Consider the following 20,416-nt stretch of genomic DNA (forward strand, 5'->3'; position numbering starts at 1 on the left):
TTACATATAACACCCTAGTGCTCATCCCAACAAGTGCCCTCCTTAATAATATCCATCACCCATTTAGCCCATCCCCCACCCACTGCCTCTCCTACAACCCTCAGTTTGTTCTCTATAGTTAAGAGTCTATTTCATGGTTTGCCTCTCTCTTTTTTCCCCCTGTGTTCATCTGTTTTGTTTTTTTAAATTCCACATAAGAGTGAAATCATACAGTATTTGTCTTTCTCTGGTTGATTTATTTAGCTTAGCATAATACACTCTAGCTCCAGCTACTTCATTGCAAATGGTGAGATTTCATTCTTTTTCATGGCTGAGTAATGTTCCATTACGTATAGATACCATATCTTCTTTATCCATTCATCAGTCAATGGACATTTGGGCTCTCTCCATAATTTAGCTATGGTTAATAATGCTGCTATAAACATTGGGATGCATGTGTCCCTTCAAATCAGTATTTTTGTAGACTTTGGATAAATACCTAGTAGTGCAATTATTGGGTCATAGGGTAGTTCTATTCTTAACTTTTTGAGGAACCTCCATATTGTTTTCCAGAGTGGCTGTACCAGCTTGCGTTCCCACGTACAGCCAACATCTCCAGTTCTTAAAGGATAAGCGATGCTGTGGAAACTGGCCCTGTCTCCTGGAGTGCTATGGAAGAACTCAACAGATAAGAGCCTGGACTCTTTACCTATCAGATTCTGTTCTGTGTCCAGAGCTCCAGAAACTCCTTTCTACCGGACAGCAGCAAGTGTCAATTACTTTGTGGGAGGAATTCCACTAGCTCCTTTCTGAGTAGAAGATGCAGCCACTGGGAACATATTGGGAACAGTCTAGAACACTTCTCTGTCCTTAGCACTGTCCTGAGCCTTCGACAGATTGCAAAATGCTTCCAAATGTCTCTGCCTTCTTAGGCTGGTGAGTTCTAGTTCTTAGTCCCACCCTTGTTTGGGGACAGGAGAATTACCCGTCCCATACCCTGCTGCAATGTTTCCTAAGGATCTGGAAGCATCTGAGGTTTAGGATTTAGGGACACTGCAGAGTGTGTATGTGGGTAGGTGGGGGGGGGGCTCACATCATCATTCCCCCCTGCATACTCAGACTCTTCCCCAGCATGGGGTCCCCCGGGTGTAGGGGCATATGTAAGGTGCTGTTAAAAATGACCCTGGTCAGGGGCACCTGGTGGCTCAGTTGGTTAAGTGTCTGCCTTTGGCTCAAGTCATGATCCTGGGGTCCTGGGATGGAGTCCCGCATTGGGCTCCCTGCTGAGCAGGTAGCCTGCTTCTGCCTCTGCCTGTCACTCCCCCTGCTTGTGCTCTGTCTCTCTCTGACAAATAAATAAATAAAATGATAGATAAACAAATAAATTAGAAAAAAAAAGAATGACCCTGGTCAGATTCCCTTGAGAGGTAGTGCACCTGACCCAGAAGGTAACTGAAATCAGAAAATTTGAAAGAAAGGAAGCTAAGTGGTAAAGAGAATAAGAGTCACTGAGTTTGTACCGCATGAGTGGCATTACGCTACCTGCTTTCATATGCTGCCTCTTTAAATTACCCAACAGCTTGATGATCTGGACGTTAGTTTCCCCGTCTTTCTAAATGAGGAAACTGAGATTCAGAGTGAGTGGTGGAACAGTGTTCAGTCTCTCGGCTAATCAGAATGCCATGAAAAACCCCGGCTCTGATGGAAGGTGCTAGCCTCCCGAATGTCATCAGCTGATGCAATTAAGACTTTAAAAGCCTTCTTCCTAAAAGCATTATTATTTCTCGTGAAGAATGTTTTCCCAGCCTCCAAAGGTGATGGAGCTGGCAGCGATGACCCAAGAGCCGTGGGGAAGAAAAACGAATGGTAAACATTCTTCATCACGATAATACATTTGCAGGACAAAATGCTAGCTATTAAAATATGCCATGAACGGGAAGCTGCTTGACCCCATACCTCCCTCGAGCACTTACAGTAAAATGGGCATCTGGTATTTGCATGCCTTCAAAGTTTCCTTTGGTTTGTCACTGGGACTCTGAAAATAACCCAGTTCTACTAAATTATTGATTAAATCCAGGCCATTTGCAAACTCCAGCTGAGGCTCAGGGATTACAGAAAAGCAGAAAACCCACAGTGCAAAATAAGGAGAGAAGGAGAGAGAAAGAGAGAGAAGGGATCCAGAGAGATTGGGAGGAGGGTCCGGTAATTGCCCCTCAGCATCCCCCCCGTTGGGTGTTTGTTTGCATTACCCGCTTCCTGGTCTTGTCTTTAAGGAATGGCTTGATGAGCGTGTACAGGGCATGAATGTACCAGGGTTGGTTGACAAAATGAACTCCTCCGAAGCGGGCAGGAAAGCTGTCCTGGGGCGGAAAGAGAGAAATGCATACCAATTAGCACACGTTCCAGATTGGACTGGGCCAGCAGGACCTCAACCCCGGGAACAACCTATTTCTTATGACGGAAGCACTAGCTAATGGTAAGAAAACAAGCAAGCACACGTGTATGCTTCCTGGTTGCTAACATTTCCTCTATTCCCCTTGCCTCCTTCCTCCCCTTTGACTCCATAACTTAAAAATTTTGCATAGGTAGATGCCAACTCCGTCTTTCCCAAGTCAAAATGATATGACCTCTGACGTGGCTCAGGAGGGTGTGTGACCCAGATAGTCAGGGAGTCCGAATTCTTCCACGTGTCGGGCAACCAAAGCTTCAGTTCCTACAAGCCCTGAGCATATACTCCCTCTTCTACCCTCATTCTCTGCTCGCCAGCTACAACCCTCTCTGCTGGCATTATCAAGGCAACAGCTGAACTTTCTGGGCGTAGGAAGGGACTGGAAAATGATTTCAAAGGATCTGAAGAGCTGGAGCTCTCTGGAATCCACCAACGTCTGACAGCATTTGCTGGCAACGTTTCCACAAATTCCAGAGCTAGCTTCCTCACAGTAGGGCCCAGGGAAGAGTTACTTGTTGATGGATGGGCTGGTTGATTCCCTTCACTGAGGAAATACGGGCCTCCTCTTCTACAGATCAATATATTTTGTATATATCAGGAAATGAGAGCAACTTCCAAATGCTTCCAATTTTAGAATCCAGATCAGGGCACAAGCATATCTTTCAGAAAAACTGAGAAGCTGTTCTCCATGCTTGTTAGATCTACAAAATAAGCGTCCTTGACCATGAAGTCCGAGCTAGTCCCACAGCACCAGGACCTGAGTTCTTGATGTAGGGCTCCCACAGATTGCATTGCGTTCATCTTGGTTAATGGAATTAAAAAAGGAGGAACAACCAATTCAATTTGAATTGCCAAGTGTGCTGCCAATCAATTTCATTGCAACAAACATCTTTGTAAAATGTAAGCAAGAGGAGATGAAAGCAGAAGGAGCCTACGGAACTGAGCTAACGGTTCAGGCAGCAGGTTGATCCCTGAGGGTGTATGAAATGCCTTGCCTGGGTCTTTTTTAGTAACAAGGCAAGAGGGTTATTAACTTTTTTTCAGAGCCCTGTGAGTCTGCAAGATCCCCAGGCATCTTCCACACCGAGACCCAGATCCCAATGTAAGTAACTGAACTGTGTACATAAGGGTTGGCATTTTTAAAAACTTAAAAATTATTTTTGCCTCTACCTAGACATTTTAGGGAATACAAAGGAATTGCATATTTTGAAGATAAATCAGATGATTTGATTAAAAGTCTTTGTTTTGGAGGGTATCTATTTTTTATTTAATTTATTTTATAATTAAAAATGTAATGAAACCACCAGGTAAAGGTAGAGAGGCTTTTTATACGAATTTGTACATGTGTCATAATCTCTCACTATTCTAAATCTGATTTTAAATATGTAAAAGTTCTTAATAAGGCTGTCTTTTCTCTTTTAGGTAATTTGGGAACTAAACATTCTTTGGTGCTTTAAAAAAAATTTAAAAAAGATCATTCCCCAAAGTTTTTCCTTAGCATCAGTGCTAAACATTAACCTCGCTCTTTTTGGTCCTTTTGAACTTGTTACTCAGAAATATAACTCATTATCCCACACTAAGCATGGGTTCTGAAGGACTACAGAAGAAGAGGTGAGGACTATAAAGGGTTTATCTGTAAAACCAGGGCTTTACTATCTTTTTTCAATAGGTCCAATAAGAGGATTTTTATTTCTACTGAGAGCCTGTTGTGTTATACATTTTTAGGTTAGTAAAGTAGAAGAAAACTGTGAATAATACTCTGGAGGCAGTAGGCAAAATCTCAAAGAAAATATTAGCCTTTTAAAAATGTCTAGAGACTCTTAGTTTTAGTCCATGGAAACTCAGTCATCAAAGACATCAAAACTGTCTTCTCTTTGAGCCAGAGGAGGTTCAAAGAAAAAACACCAGCCTGAGACCCAGTCCATTCTCTCTAGGTTGGCCCTGGGTTCAAGTCTGCCAGCTTGAAGGCGTGGGATTTTATTGATCTCATCCAGGTCAGCCAGCAACTATGTGCAAATACATGCATGTAAAATCCTGTGCCTCAGAGGTCTGGGTTTGGGCCAGAGTAGAAACTAGATCTCTTTTCTCCAGGTCTCTCTAAAACATTCAAACGAAAAGTCCTCCTTTCTAATAAAGACAACATGCAAATGTTCTGGTATTCTCAAATGACCCTGCCCACGGTATTAATAAAAGTGTGTGTGTGTGTGTGTGTGTGTGTGTGTGTGTGTGTGTGTGTGTGAGAGAGACAAGGGAAAGATGGAGGAAGGAAAAATAGCAAACACAATCCTCTGATAAGCAATGCCTATCATTGTTGGTGGTGTTGCCTGCCTACCTCACTGCCTCATTAGCAAACGACAGATACAGAGGAGGCAAACCACAGATAAAGGGGAAATGTCTCCTAAGACCCCAAGGGGCTCACTACCCTCATGGAAGTGCATTTTTTAGGGGCTGGAGGAGCCCCATCTCTAGATGGTAGGCCAGGATTCAATGACAGTGTAACACTGTCAGAGTTGTTCATGACTAAGGAGTACATGCTAAAATGTACCCTAGGTTCAAGAACACGGTGTTAATTTCTGTACACTTCATGCATCTGTCAGTAAAAATGCAACACCACTTCAAATTATAAACATACACAAATCATAAAATTTATCCCTAATTTATTTATGAGGTTATTCCCTTATAACAAAAATAATACCCATTCTAGAAAAGTCAAAAATAGATTTAAAAAAATTTTTAGAAAAACTAGGAAATAGAGAAAGACAAGAAAGAAAAAAGAAAAGTCATGTATATTCCCACTGCTAAAGACATACTCCTGCTATTTTCAATCATTCAGGACAGGCTACATTATATTATAATAACACACAACTCCTGCTTTTTATCATTTAAAGCTATAAAGATTTACTTCTTGCTCACACAGAATAGAATGTCCTTGCTGGGTTGGCAGGGAGCCACGCTTGATTTGCTCTCAGTCAGGGATGCAGCCTCACCCATCTGGAGCAGTTCTGCTTGCCATAGCTAAAAGAATCACACCTTAGCTCTTAAGTTAGGCTACCAGAAAGTGGCATTCTTCATCTGTCATATGTTATAGGCCAATTACGTGCCAGACCTCAAATGGGTCAGGAAGTGGGATCCTACCATGTGCCTAGTCAGGGAAAGACCAAAGGTGCAGGTGGACAGCACTAAGGTTATACAAGCTCCTTCCCTTCCTCTCCCTTCCTTTCATTTCCTTCTTTTCTTTATTCTTTCCTTTCCAAATAGGATCATGTTTTTAAAATTGGACTTAATAACTATTCCTTGGTGGCCTGCTTGATGCTTTATCAAATTAAACAAATATAGCATTTATGGGGTGGTGGGGACATAGACAATGGCAATCAAGTAATGATTTGTTTAGTGTCTTTAATTCTTCACTAAAACATCAGAGCATACCTTGCCTCTCTATAGTTCAGCACATAATTATGAGGGCAAGCACATCTTCCAAATTAGTCCTCAAGGCATTCTAACTCCATATTCAAAGAGCACTACCTCTAAATCCCTGCTACTTGGAATACTGACTCAACAACTGACCTACAAATCTGAGTTCCACTCACTCATGTCCAGCATTCCCTCTTTGCTCTCTGAATATTCAGAGTAAGGCTGTTCTCATCCATGTGTCATGTTTCCTATATGAGATAGCTATTAAAGCATCTAAGTGTTACTAAGATAAGGATCTGATATCAGAAAGTGTGAAAAGTAGAATAACGCTGACTTGAGGTAAGTGGAGGAGGAGCCAATGACCAAGAGAGTGATAGGGAAATAAGGAATAGGTCTGAATATACAGGGAAAATAATTTTTAAAGGAACTGGAAAAGCCAGTTGATGGGGATAAACTCAACTATGAAAGGGAGGAGATGGAGGAAATTCCACTATACATGACTCTCACAGTGGAATAAATATTGCAGATGGGCCTTCAGTGTGGAGAATAAGAGGGTAAACTAGAGACATATAACACTATGGATGTGGCCAGATCCTTTCAGAGTAGTAGGTACCTGGGCAGAAGGAATAACTGTTGAGCTCAGAATTGCAGCTAATTAAAGAATCAGGGCCAGCTCTCTGGAAAGAACTGTTAATGCCCTGATTGTCACTAACCAAAAGAGATGTGCCTTGTAGGAACTGCAGAGCTGCCAAAACCTTCCTGAGATATCATGATGCAGTGGCCACTGACCAGATGTTCATTTGTGCCAGCATTCAGATTTTATTACTACGTAGCATCCGGTCCCCTGCATGCTAGTAATGAGGATACCCTCTCCTTCCCCACTGGGAGGCTGTCAGAAGAGCAGACAATCAGGACTTTTGACTGTCATCAAGTGGTAATGAAACCACTGCCACCATGGTGTCAATGGACACCATGTGGGTAGCCAGAACTCCTATCCCTGCCCAGTAGTAATGAGGAGGTCCCCTTCTTTGAATGTCAGCAGAGGTCAAATGAGAACCTGGATGTCTACCTCCGCCTAGCAGTAATGAGGCAGCATACCCCCCTTTTCTGGCCAGAGTGGTATCCAAAACAAACAAACAAATGAAAAACAAAAACAAAACAAAACAAAAAAACAAGAAAAACTAAAACTGAACGTTTATGTAAGATCCAAAATTTCAGAACATAATACAGAAATATCCAAGTTAAAATAATAAAAATTACTCTTCATATCGAGAACTAGAAAAATCTCCAACTGAATGAAAAATGAGGCCTACACCAAATGACAGAGATGTTAGAATTAATTGAAAAAGACTTTAAATTATCCATCATGAAAAAAGGCTTCAACAAACAATTATGAACATGCTTGTCACAAATGAAAAAAATAGAAAAATTCAGGAAAGAAATAGGAAGTGTTAGCAAAGAAATAGAAAATATAAAGGAGAACCACAATTTGAAATTCTGAACTGAAAAATAGAATAACCAAAAGAAGTAGTTGAAATTCAGCAGATGGGCTCAACAGCAGAATGGAGGGGACAGAGGAAAAAGTTAGTGAACTGAAAGATAGAACAATAAAAATTACCCAATCTGAACAACAGAAAGAAAAAAGACCTTAAGGAAAGCAGACTCTTAGGGACCTGTGGGCCTATAAAAAAAGATCTACCATTTGTGACATCAGAGTCCTAAAAAAAGGGAGTAAGAGGGCAAAGCTGGAAAAGAACTCAAAGAAAGAATGGCTGAAAACTTCCAAAATGTAGCCGGAGACATAAAGCTACAGATTGAAGAAGTTAAGCAAACACCAAACTGTATGAATTCAAATAAACTGATGCCAAGACACATCATAACTATATTTTTGAAAACTAAAGACAGAATATTGAGGGTCTCCAGAGAAAAACATTATCTTGCCTATAGCAGAAAAACAAATGAAATGACAGCAGATTTCTCATTAGAAGCCATGGAGACCAGATGGAAGTGGCACAATATTTTTTAGGTGCTGAATGCAAAGAACCAAAAACCTAGAATTCTATACCCAACAAAAATATCCTTCACAAATGTGGGGGAAATCAAGACATTCTCAAGTGAAGGAAAACCAAGCAAATTTGTTGACAGCAGACGTACCCTGAAAGAATGGTTTAAGGAAATACTCTTCAGCAGAAAGGAAATGATGAAAAAAACCTTGGGTCATCAGGATGGAAGGAAGAAAGGAAGGAAGGAAGGAAACAGCAACCAAAAATATAGGTAAATATGATAGGCTTTTCTTCTCCTCTTAAGTTTTCTAAACTGAAGGAAAAATCATGACCCTGTCTAATGTGGTTCAAAATGTATGTTGGGGAAATACTTAAAACAATTATATTATAAATTGGGGAGGAAAAGGGATATAAAGGGAAATAGGTTTCTATACTTCACTTGATAAAATAGCGATATCAAAAGACTGTGATGTTATAAATGTATCGTGCTATACCTAAAACAATCACTAAAAAAGCTGTACAATGAGATATACTCAACAACACCATAGATAAATAAAAATAGAATGCTAACAAAAGTATAAGTAACCCAGTGGAAGGGAAAAAAGAGAAAATAGAAATGTAAAACAAAGAGAACAAAGAGAAAAGAGAAATTAAAATGGTAGACTTAAGCCCTAACAAGTCAATAATTCATTTAAATTTAAATGGTCTGAAAACTGCAGTTAAAAGACAGGCATTGGCAGAGTGAATTAGAAGACATACTGTGTGTGTGTGTGTGTGTGTGTGTGTGTGTGTGTGTGTGTCTGCTTATGTTGTCTATAAGAAAGTCACTTCACAGATAGCTACATAGGCTGCAACATATATGAAGTAAAAACCAATAGAACTGAAAGAAGAAATAGACAAATCCCCAAATACTGGCAAATTTAACATCCATCTTTCAACAATTGGTAGACTTTTAGAGAGAAAATCAGTGAGCATATAAAGAAACTCAATAATGCCATTAATAAACAGGATCTAATGGATATGTGTAAAATATTCCATCCATTAGCAGCAGAATACGCTGACTTTTTAAGTGACCATAGAACATATATCAAGACAAACCATACCTGGGACATAAAAAACTGCAACAGTGTTAAAAGAAGTGAAACCATACAGAGTATATTCTCTGTCCATATGGAATCAAACTGGAAATTAATAACAGAAAGATAACAGGAAAATTTCTAAGCACTTGGAAACTAAGGAACACATGTTTAAATAATTCATGGATGGGTCAAAGAAGAAGTCTCAAGGGAAATTTAAAAATGCATGGAACTGAAGGGAAATGAAAATACAATGTATCAAAATTTGTGAAACACAGCTAAAGCAGTGCTGACAGGGAAATTTATAGCACTAAACACATACATACAAAAAGAGGAAAAATCTTGAATCAATAAATTAAAACCCCTACCTTAAGAATGTGGAAGGAGAAGAGCAAACTAAAGCCAAATCAAGGAGAAGAAAAGAAACAATAAAGAGCAGAAATCAATGGCATTGAAAATAGAAAAAAAATGTTTAAAACTCCATGAAACAAAGAGCTGACTCTTTGCAAAGGTCAATAAAATAAACAAACTTTTAGTTAGACTGACAAAGAAACAAAGGGAGAAGTTGCAAATTACCAAGATCAGAAACAAAAGAGCAGATATAGCTACTGACTCTGCAGACATCAAAAGGATAATCAAGGATTACCACAAGCAATTATACACATATATACGTGACAACTCTCAAGAAATGGACCCATTCCTCAGAAAACACAAACTACCACAACTCACCCAATATGAAACAGGTAATTTGAATAGCCCTTCACTATTAAGAAAATCATTACATTTGTAATTTTAAAAGTTACCCAAACTAAACCATTGGACTCAGTTTCACTGGAAGATTCCACTAAACTATCAGAGTTAGCACCAATTCTACACAATCTCTTCCAGAAAATACAAGAGAAGGAAACACTTTCTGATTCATTTATGAAGCTAGTATTACCCTAATGCAAAAACAATACCAAAAAATAAAATTGCAGATCAATATCCTTCATTAATATTGTCGCAAAAGTCCCTAACAAAATATTAGCAAACAGAAATCAACAATATATAAAAAGAATTATATACTATTAATGTGGGAAACAAAGGCAAAAGAAAAATTAAATTTCCTTCCTACCTACAGCCCACGAACAAGTCCTTGAAACAGGTAGAGTGACATTCCTCTAGGAACTCAGCTGCCTCATTGTTAATACTTTGCTAAAGGCAAGGGGCAATCTTGGGCTGACTCCCAGTCCTGTAAATCCACTTTAACTTATAAAAATTCCTTTGGAAACTTCCTTTACCTCTACGCCCCAAGAAACTTATTGACAATCATCCCCCAAGCATAACCCACTAATATACATCTGAAGGGTCTCATGACTAAGGTTTTGTTAGACGGTAATAAATGACCTTTTTCCAACAATAGCTAGCCCCCTCAAGGTCCTGGAAACCTTGCTTCCAAATTCCTCAGAGAAACTTGCCCTATCCCTAACCCCTTCCCAACTTAAAAGTATATAATGGGCCACTCCTCAGGACCCTGAGTCCAGCTCTTTCTGCCCATGGGTCCTGCCACATGCAAAAACCACGTTTTTGCACCAAAGACGTCTCAAGAATTTTTTCTTGGCCATCGGCTTCAAACCCTAACATCTTTCCTATATCACTATGATAGAGTGGGGTTTATTTTTGGGACGCAAGACTGGTTCAGTATTTAAAAATCAATTAATTGAATAACCAAGTTTTTCTGTGTTTGATATCTTGACATCTGGGGACTTCCAGATGAGGAAGGAACTGCCTCTTGGATGATTCTTCAAGCAAAGGACTCAGCAGAAAGCGCTCCTTTCATATGCAAACTAACCAATCCAGCACCCACATCCCAACTGCCTCCTTTATCAAACTCTTACATTCCAGGCCACTATTCCTCTGCCCTAACCACCCCCAGGGTCAGGTATCAGCCAATTAAGGACAGCTCCTAAATCCAGGAAATCCAAGAGTCCCCTGAAATTATTCAAACTAGCCTAAATCCTAAACCTGCTTAGCCCCCTTTCCCTGCCTTGTTCATTTCTTCCCATGCAAATCACAATTAAGGCTCTTGCCCAGGTTTTCTCCTCACTCCCTCTGCCTCCTGACTAACCACAAGGCTTCCTCTTGTGCCCTTCTCATCACGGTGTGCCATGCCCTTGCTTCTAGGGATCTGTGAATAGAATGAATTTCTCCTTTCATGACAGTCATTTCCATGTCTCTATGTTTTACCAAACCTGATTAAGACAAATCCCAGGTGCCGTTACAACAGTAATCCGGTGTTTTAACAGGCCAAAGAGGAAAAAATTACATGATCTTATCAAGTGATGTAGAGAAAGACTTTGACAAAATTCAACGCCCATTCATGATCAAAACTCTTGGAAAAATAAGACTCTATTTGTAGATAACATGATTATCTACATAGAAAATCCCAAGGAATCTATTTAAAAAAACCAAAAACCAACCCTCCTATAACTAATGAGTTCATTAACATTGCAGGATACAAAATAAACATACAAAGAATCAATTGTATTTCTATGTACTAACAATAAACAGAAAGACACCAAAATTTAAAAAATGCATTACTATTTACAATTGCTCCAAAAATTAAATGCTTAAGTGTAATGCTAACAAAACATATCCGGGATTTGTATGCTGAAAACTACACAATGCTGATGAAAGAAGTCAAAGATTTAAATAAAAGAAGAGACATATTATGTTGTGAATTGAAAGAAAACAGACTAAATATGTCAATTCCCCTCAAATTGATAGACAGATCTATCTGCAGTATCTACCAAAAGCCAAGTGAGATTTTTTTCTGTAGACATCAATAGAAACATTCTAAAATTTATATGGAAGGGCGTAGACCCTAGCATAGTTAAAACAATTTTGCAAAGAAGAATAAAGTGGAAGAAATCATTCTACCAAATTCAAGGCTTATTATAGCTGCAATAATCAAGACTGTGTGCTACTGGGGGAGGGAAAAACACATGGGTCAATGAAGCAGAACATAGAACTCAGAAATAGAGCCACACAAATATGCCCAACTGATTTTTTACTAAAGTACAAAAGCATTTCAATGGAAGAAGAAAGCTTTTGGATAAATAGTGCTGGAGCCCCTGGATTTCCATCCGCAAAATAAATGAACCTGACTTAACCTACACACCTCATACAAAAATTAACTGAACAATGCATCATGGACTTAATAGTAAAACAGGAAACTATACAGTCTTAGAAAAAATGTTGGAGACAATCTTTAGGGTCTCAGACTAGACAGAGTTTTTAGACTTGTCCTCAAAAGCATGATCCATAAAATGAAAAAAATAATAAATCAGATATTGTCAAAATTTAAAGCTCTTGCTCTGTTAAAGTTCATGTGAAACAGTGGAAAAGAGAAGCTACAGAGTGGGACGAAATATTTGCAAACCACTCATCTCACAAAGGAATAATATCTAGTATATATAATAGGGCTCAATCTCACCAGTAAAAAGTCAAACAGTCCAATTAAAATATGGACAAAAGACATGAAGGGACATTTTACCCATGGAAATATAGAGATGTCAAATAAGCACATGAAAAGAAGTTCCATATCATTAACCATTATTGAATTGCAAATTAAAATCACAATGAGATATCACACTACAAACTTACCAAAATGTCTTTAAAAAATGAAAACACCAAATGCTGGTGAGGATATGGAGAAATTTGCTCACTTTTACATTGCTGCTAGGAATGTAAAATGGTACAGTTACTCTGGAAAACACTTTGGCAGTTTTCTGAAACATTAAATATACAACTACCATACAACCTAGCAATTGCCCTCCAGAGCATTTATCCCAGAAAAATAAAAACTCGTGTCCACAAAAAAACTGGCACATGAATGTTTATAGCAGACTTATTTGTAATAGCCCCAAACTGGAAATAACCTAGATCTCCTTCAATGAGTGAATGGTTAAACAAATTGGTACTTTCCTGCTGTGGAATCCTACTCAGCAAGTAAAAGGAACAATTACTGATACACACAACAATCTGGATAAATCTCCAGAGAATTTTTGCTACATGAAAAAACCCCATCCCGAAAGATTACATACTGTATGATTCCATTTATATGACCATTCTTGAAATGACAAATTTATAGAAACAACAGATTAGCGGTTGTCAGGGATAAAGGAGTGGGTGAGGGTTGAGGGAAGAGGGTGTGGTTATAAAGGGGTAACATGAGCAATCCTTATGGAGATGAAAATGTTCTGTATCTTGACTGTATCAGTGTCAATATTCTGGTTGTGATATTGCTGCATAGTTTTGCAACACACTACCAAGTGGGGCAAACTAAATAGAGACTCCACGGGACCTCTCTGTATTACCTCTTACAACTGCATGTGAATCTATAATTATTTCAAAATAAAAATTAAAGAATGTGATTATTGTGAATATTTCAAAACTCTCCAAAGTGGAAGTAGCCATTTTTAAAGTATAGTAGAAGCATTTCTAAGGATGATCTTTTCTGCCTTACATGAAGTGTTAAACAAAAAAATGCCGAAGTAAATTATAAGGCACAAGATACATTGCAGGACATTCTAAGGGGCTCTTCTTTATCTTCTTCAGGAGTCTTGGACTGTGTTCAATGATTCTTGCAATCCACTAGGAATGTACTTTATTTTTTAATGGGCACTTCCTTTGCACTTCATTTTCACACAGGCACTATTCAAGCAACACTCGGCTGCATTTTCTTACGTTTGATTGGGATTTAGGAGCAACATGACAGAATCCAAACTACTTCTTCTCTCTTCTTTGACAATCAGATACAGATGTTCCTGGTGGCAGTTGACCGAGTTTCCTGCTGGATAATGAAGCACTTACTAGTGCCATTTTCTAAGATTTGTAATGCCTGCAGGCGAACATACTTCATAACAGGGCTCGAAACACATCTGACCTCAAAATCACATTGGCCTGTGATGCCTGGGGGACTTCACTCACAAGGACTGCCCTCTCAAACCCTCAACCTTTCTCGCCTCTTCTGCTGCCCTTATGTGAAAATTAGAACAGGACCACTTCAATTCACAAATAAATGAACTCCCCCCATCTATTAAGATTTCTCTGAAAACCAAACGCAAAGAAGAAAAAGGAAAGGATGAGCCCATGAGCTGTCTCTCAGACCTTCTGCCTCCTTCCCTTTAGCAGCTCTGAGTGGCTTTCAGGACATTGGCAGATGGCATCCATTCATTCATTTAACCGCATGTATGTAGGTCTAGAGGCAGCATCAAGCCACACTCATGGAGTTGGCTTTACCTATTCAGTTTATGCATGTCCTACTAATGACACCCATTCCCCACATCGAAGCAGACAGATAAAAACATTTTCAGCTGCATAAATGGGCTTCACTGATGCAAGAGAGCCTTCTAAAAATGCTATATTTCATGCCGATGGGTTTTTATTACACCACATGGTAGTCATTAGTGTGAAAGTCACATATACACATATTTGCAAGGAAATGGAGAGTTCAGGCCATAGCAGTTACACACCAAATGCTTTATATATATCAGTAGCAAGCATGAGAGAGGAGAGGACGTGCTTATTAGCAAGGCAGCTGGGGTATGGATTTTCTTTCAATATGTGCTCCTAGAAGTCATTGTTGACTTCTGAGAGGCTGTACTGACCTGGTTTTCTCTTGAGGTTAGGGAGAGCTTGGGTTTTCTTCATGCAGATTTGAATCAGGACAGGCTAGAGGATAAAGTTTTATCTACAGATCCTGGAACAGATTGGCAATTCTCCTAATCACAGTAAGCTAAGCTGACCTTCTGTCAAACCAACCAGACCAGTAAATCAAACTCAAAACCTTCCCTGGCTGCAACCTAAGCAATATTCTTTGACGATCTTTTTCATATTCAATTCTGTTCAACAGTTCAACAAGCAGTTATTGGGTTCCTCTTATGAGTAAAACGCAGGGGTGCAGGGATATAGGAGACACCCTCCTTGTCTTCAGCCGGTTTATGGTCCAGTGGGAGAGACAGGGAAATGACAATCCTTTCAGGGCAAGACACAGAATTCATTTATGTTCTGTGTTCTTCCTCAAAGCAGAACTAATAAACAACTCAGCTAGTCTGAGGTGAAGATCAGGGGAAGGCTGGTTTATCCTACAGAGGCCAATACAAAAGCTTTATGTAAAAGAACTAACAGAAAATGTATGTGACTATGTTTGAGAGCCTTCAGGACTTTATTTGCCGTTGGGAGTCCCTACATTTGCTTAGCATCACTATGTTCTAAGAATAAGCTTATAGATCTCTATTTTTTTTTAGAGAAAGAATCTTTTTTTTTTAAGATTTTATTTATTTATTTATTTGACAGAGAGACAGCCAGTGAGAGAGGGAACACAAGCAGGGGGAGTGGGAGAGGAAGAAGCAGGCTCCCAGTGGAAGAGCCCGATGTGGGGCTCGATCCCAGATCGCCGGGATCATGCCCTGAGCCGAAGGCAGACGCTTAACAACTGTGCTACCCGGGCGCCCCAAGATGATCTCTACTTTAAAACATAAAAACATAAGAGAAGGAGGGAAGGAAGGAAGGAAGGAAGGAAGGAAGGAAGGAAGGAAGGAAAGAAGGAAGGAAGGAAGGAAGGAAAATAGCTCAAAAATCATTTCATGATGCATACCTGTTAAATTTTTACCAAGATAACAGAAAATGTGACTGTAAATTTAAAGAATATCTTGATTACACCTCTTGCCTGGTAGGAAAGCCTTTAGTAACAAGAAAACCAAGAAAAGCCCAATTACTTTTTTTTTAAACTTCCTACTTCATAGAGCTGCACATAGGAGAACTGCATCCTTCTTTGGCTCTGGCAATCTCATTGCTGGCCAAGCAAGATGAGCAAAGGGGTGACCATGACTGCTGTCAGAGGAGGGAGGAGTGAAATGCAAGCACATCCAATATGGTCACTCTTGAGTCTGCAGAGCTGAGCTCAAGAAATGGAAACTTAATTTGCCATAAAAATCACTTCCAGCTTCTCTAACCACAATGACCTTTAAAAGGGTCTATATCTGACTATTAAATAGCAAATACATTGTGGTAAGTACACAATATTTCATCTTCAAGTTTCCCTCGGGGACCCTAAGTGGTAAACAGATGATTGTTGTTCATTATTTAAAAGCCAGTTCATGGAGAAACCCAGGTTACTTGAATCGCTGGTTTGCACAGGAAATCAATGCCAGAAGATACAGTATCGTTCATATGATTCAACCTGCCATTTAGTACTTGAACTCACAAAATCATGGTGTCTCTTAGAGAAAGAAGCATTGTGGAAATGACACAGAAATCATTCAAAGCAAAGTTTTCAGCTAATGGTAAGACTTTAACCACACAAATGTCTTTGGTTTGTAACTAAGGTTGCAATAAACAAGGATAATAAAATGTTAAAGTCTTAATAAGTACAATTTAGGAGAAAACACTAAAATCAATAAAGGTAATATAATAGCTAAGAATTGGGCATTTAGTATCTACCAGGAGGTTTATATATGTTAACTCATATAACACTTATGACAATATTATGTAGGTATTACATATGTATCATATTATCTATGTAGTGTACCAATTTTATAGATGAGGAAGAATAGCCTTACTCAGAGTAGTTAAATATTTGGCCAAATTCACACATCAAGTAAGAGATTGAGTGAATTTGATTCCAGACCTGTCCATTCTTTGGTCAAAGTTTTTATCTCTCTACTATAGGCTCATGTAAACTCTTGACATCAGCAAAATCTTGACTGTTGACTATCTTCATGTGGGTTTTAAGGATGCATATGCTTACTAACTCAGGTAAGATTAATCAGATCAGTAAGATTAATTCTGTTGTTATTAGAACAGAATGAACAAAATATTCAAAAGGACTCTATAAGTTTTAAAGATAAATCTGAATATCCCCATATTGGTCTTGCCTTATTGGGGAACATTGTACTTTTTATAGCATAGGTATATTCATTTTAACATGGCCTTACTCTGCAGGAGATTTGAGTCAGCTAAAAATTTTCTTGTATTGGTGCACATTTCATTTTGCAATCACTAAATACACATCACTTCTCCATTTCAAAAACTACCAATAACACCTGTCAGAACAGCTAAAATCAAAAACACAGGAAACAACAAGTGTTGACGAGGAAGTGGAGAGAAAAGAAACTTCTTGCACTGATGCAAACTGGTGCATCCACTCTAAAAAACAGTACGGAGTTTCCTCAAAACCTTAAGAAGAGAACTACCCTCTGATAGTAATCATACTACTGGCTATTTACCCCCCAAAATACGAAAACACTAATTCAAAAGGTTGCATGCACCCTGATGTCTACTGAAGCACTATTTACAATAGCCAAATTATGGAAACAGCCCAAATGTCCATGGATAGATGAATGAATAAAGAAGATGTGGTATATATATATACAATGGAATATCATTCAGCCATAAAAACCCCCAAAATCTTGCCTTTTGCAATGATGTGGATGGAGCTAGAGAGTAAAAGAAATGTCAGTCAAAGAAAAACAAATGCCAATTGATTTCAGTCATATGTGGAATTTAAGAAACAAAACGAACAAGCAAGGGAAAAAAAAGAGAGAGAGAGAGACAAACCAAGAAACAGACTCTTACCTATAGTGAACAAACTGATGGTTACTAGAGGGGAGGCATGTGTGGGGGGTGGGTGAAATAGGTGATGGGGATTAAGAAATGCACTTGTTGTGATGAGCACTGGGAAGTGTTGAATCACTATATTGTACACCTGAAACTAATATAACACTGTATGTTAACTATAATGGAGTTAAAATTAAATTAAATTAAAATAAAATAAAAAACTACCAAGAATGCATTTCCAAATAAACAGTAGGTAGGGTTCTGTCAGGACAGGCTTAGACAATGTATAAAATTGGTGGTACTGCTTCTTTCTCCTTGTAATGAAATTGGTACAGCTCATCAACACCTTGGTCTCCTCTTCCTGGGATCCCAGCTAAACTACATTTCCCAGTCCCCTTGTTACCAGAAGACACATAGGACTACGTTCTGGAGAATGGAATGTAGGTAGAAGTAAGATCCACCACTTTCAGTCCCAAACATAAAATAGCTATGAATCTTGCATGCTCTTTCTCTCTTCTCCATATGGCTGGAAGTGAAGGACTCGGGGGCTCTAGAAGATAAGGGAGCCCTACAATGCAAGAAGCCCCAACCTATGGGCCACTTGCTGGAGGTGAGATCCAAGCCCAGTAGAGCTGCCTAACGAGGGACAGTAGTAGAGCATTTTGTAGGAGTGAGAAAAAAACTTTCATTTTGTTGGTAAGTTAGACATAGCGTAGCTTTTCCTGCCCTGATAAGCTCAGACTCTAACAATGAAGGGTAGGGGAAATTTGGGCTATGGACATGACTTGGGACGTACCAGCTTGTAGATGATATTTAAAACTGTGAATTTTGGGGTGCCTAAGGGGCACAATTGGTTAAGCGTCCGACTCTTGGTTTCACCTCAGGTCGTGATCTCAGGGTCTTGTGATCAAGTCCCGAACCAGGCTCTGTGCTCAGCAGGGAATCTGCTTAAGACTCTGCCCCTCCCACTCGTTTTCTCTCTCTCTCCTCTCTCTCTCTCATATAAAATAAATAGATCTTAAAAAAAAATAAAATCATGAACTGTCTGAGGTTACCCAGGAAGTGAATGAAGATAGAACAAAGACCGAGCCCTCAGCATTGTCGAGTTTAAAAGGCAAAAACATGAGGAGAACCTAGGATGGATGTGTGAAGGGTGGCCAGTCAGGCAGGAAAGACAGCCTCGTCCTGGAGTCCAAGGAGTATTTTCAGACCATCTCAATATTTTCACAGTTGACAGAGCATTCAATGGTGTCAAATTCTTCTGAGAGGCTGAGTAAGATGAAGGCTGAGAAATGTCGCTTGAATGTGATGATGCAAAGGTCCCTGCCTTTAAAGAGCTTCCCTTCTAGCTGGGAGGGAGACAGAGATAATCAACAGCACCATAGTAAAAGCTAGAAGGTGCTCCATTGGAAAACAAACAGGGAAGAAGCCTTAAGGAAAGGTCAAGGAAAGTACCTGAATTTTTAAAAAGTCGGTCAGAGCAAACCTCTCTGAGAAAGTAACCTGTGAGTAAAGCCGAGGGCTATGTGGGAAGCCAGCCGAGTGTTTGCCCCGGGGCTAGTGTTTCAGGCAAGAGAACAAGGTAGAAATCCAGTGGTGGGAGCATCTCCGCCACGTGTGAAGAAAGGGATCAACTAAACCTGCATTTCCCAAAGTAAGCATGGCAGAATATTAATTCTGAAGGGTCTCCCCCTACAAAACAGGATTCCAACTTAAACACCGCAGCCTCAGCGTTCTCTTGGGAAGTACGGGGACACATCTGTCTATTTGATTAAAACCTTTGAAAACGTCTGGTAGCAAAGAAACCCATTGAACTTTAACTCCTTGTTGCCCATGCGTTCTACACTATAGGGCTTTTTTGGAGGAGTTTATCTATTAACTTAATATTAATTATTATTATTCTAGGAGATCCACAAGGAGAAATTCTGGACTTACCTGTCTGTGTAAGTCAGAAAACAATGTGCTTCAGGTGTCAGACCTGTCAGATCTGAGTCGGCAGTGTGACAGTTTAAATATCGTCAGATACTATTTTAGACGAATCTATTATGAAATCATAGAGTTGTCAGGACAAGTATGTGATTTCAAGAAATTATTTTGTCTCCTTTTTAAAGTTAGAACTGCATTTGAAGATCTGTCGTATTCGTATTTCAGCCAGCTTGCTCCTGGTCTTTTAGAAAGAAGGACCCACTGATTTCTGGCTCTGAGTAAGACCAAGGAACCGAGTCTCCTGAGGAAGCTGTTTTTCCACTCCAGTTCTTTGATCTCGTTCCTAGGAAAGAGCTGCACCATCCATTAGACTTTAAATGACACCGAGTTTGTCTGAGGTTAGGATAGAGCATAACCTTTTCTTTAAATGGGAACATATTGAGCACAGGGTTGGTGTCATCTCGAGAGCAGGACGCTGACCGTAGCGAGCCATAGAGACAGCTGGCAGGTCACTGTGACCTGGGACCCTGGAGAAGAGCCAGGCCAGACCTGAACAAAGCCTCCTATTGAGTCCAACACTCATTTCGTACATGTGGAAAATACCGCCTTTTACTGCCAAAATAGGAGTTTGCTGCTTTGCTGAGTGAAAAACAAAAACAAAAACATGCTTTGAAATTAGAGGGCAAAACAAGTGACCTTGGGGGGGTTTATTTCTTTTCTTTGAAAAGCTATCCCAGAGACCTCTTCTTTTTGCTTACCCGTCTGCCATGCCAAATGGGGCCTATATGGACTTGTAACCACTTAATTCCATTACCCAAAGAAAATTCTCAATCTCTCGAGATCTGATACATTAATATACTTATGATTCATAAAGGCATCTGCAAAAGAGTTTTGACAGGTATGTAGACTTCACAACAGTCTTTATACATTTATGTGTGTGTTGCTTTGGTCTGAGTGCTGTTTTAAGGCAC

At 39.4% G+C, this 20,416-nt stretch overlaps 1 protein-coding gene across 1 annotated transcript in view; it reads right to left on the reverse strand.

Moving 5' to 3' along the window:
* Nucleotides 1–20,416, reverse strand: part of CLVS1 (clavesin 1) — a 168,331-nt gene that overhangs the window by 38,691 nt on the left and 109,224 nt on the right. Inside the window, exon 3 of the mRNA XM_045789033.2 lies at nucleotides 2,229–2,339. Within this exon, the coding sequence (XP_045644989.2) occupies nucleotides 2,229–2,339 (111 nt within the window). The remainder of the gene's footprint in view (nucleotides 1–2,228; nucleotides 2,340–20,416) is intronic.

This window comes from Ursus americanus, chromosome 9, assembly GCF_024610735.1.
Source record: "Ursus americanus isolate L20-20 chromosome 9, mUrsAme1.1.p, whole genome shotgun sequence".
NCBI classification, from domain to species: Eukaryota; Metazoa; Chordata; class Mammalia; order Carnivora; family Ursidae; genus Ursus; species Ursus americanus.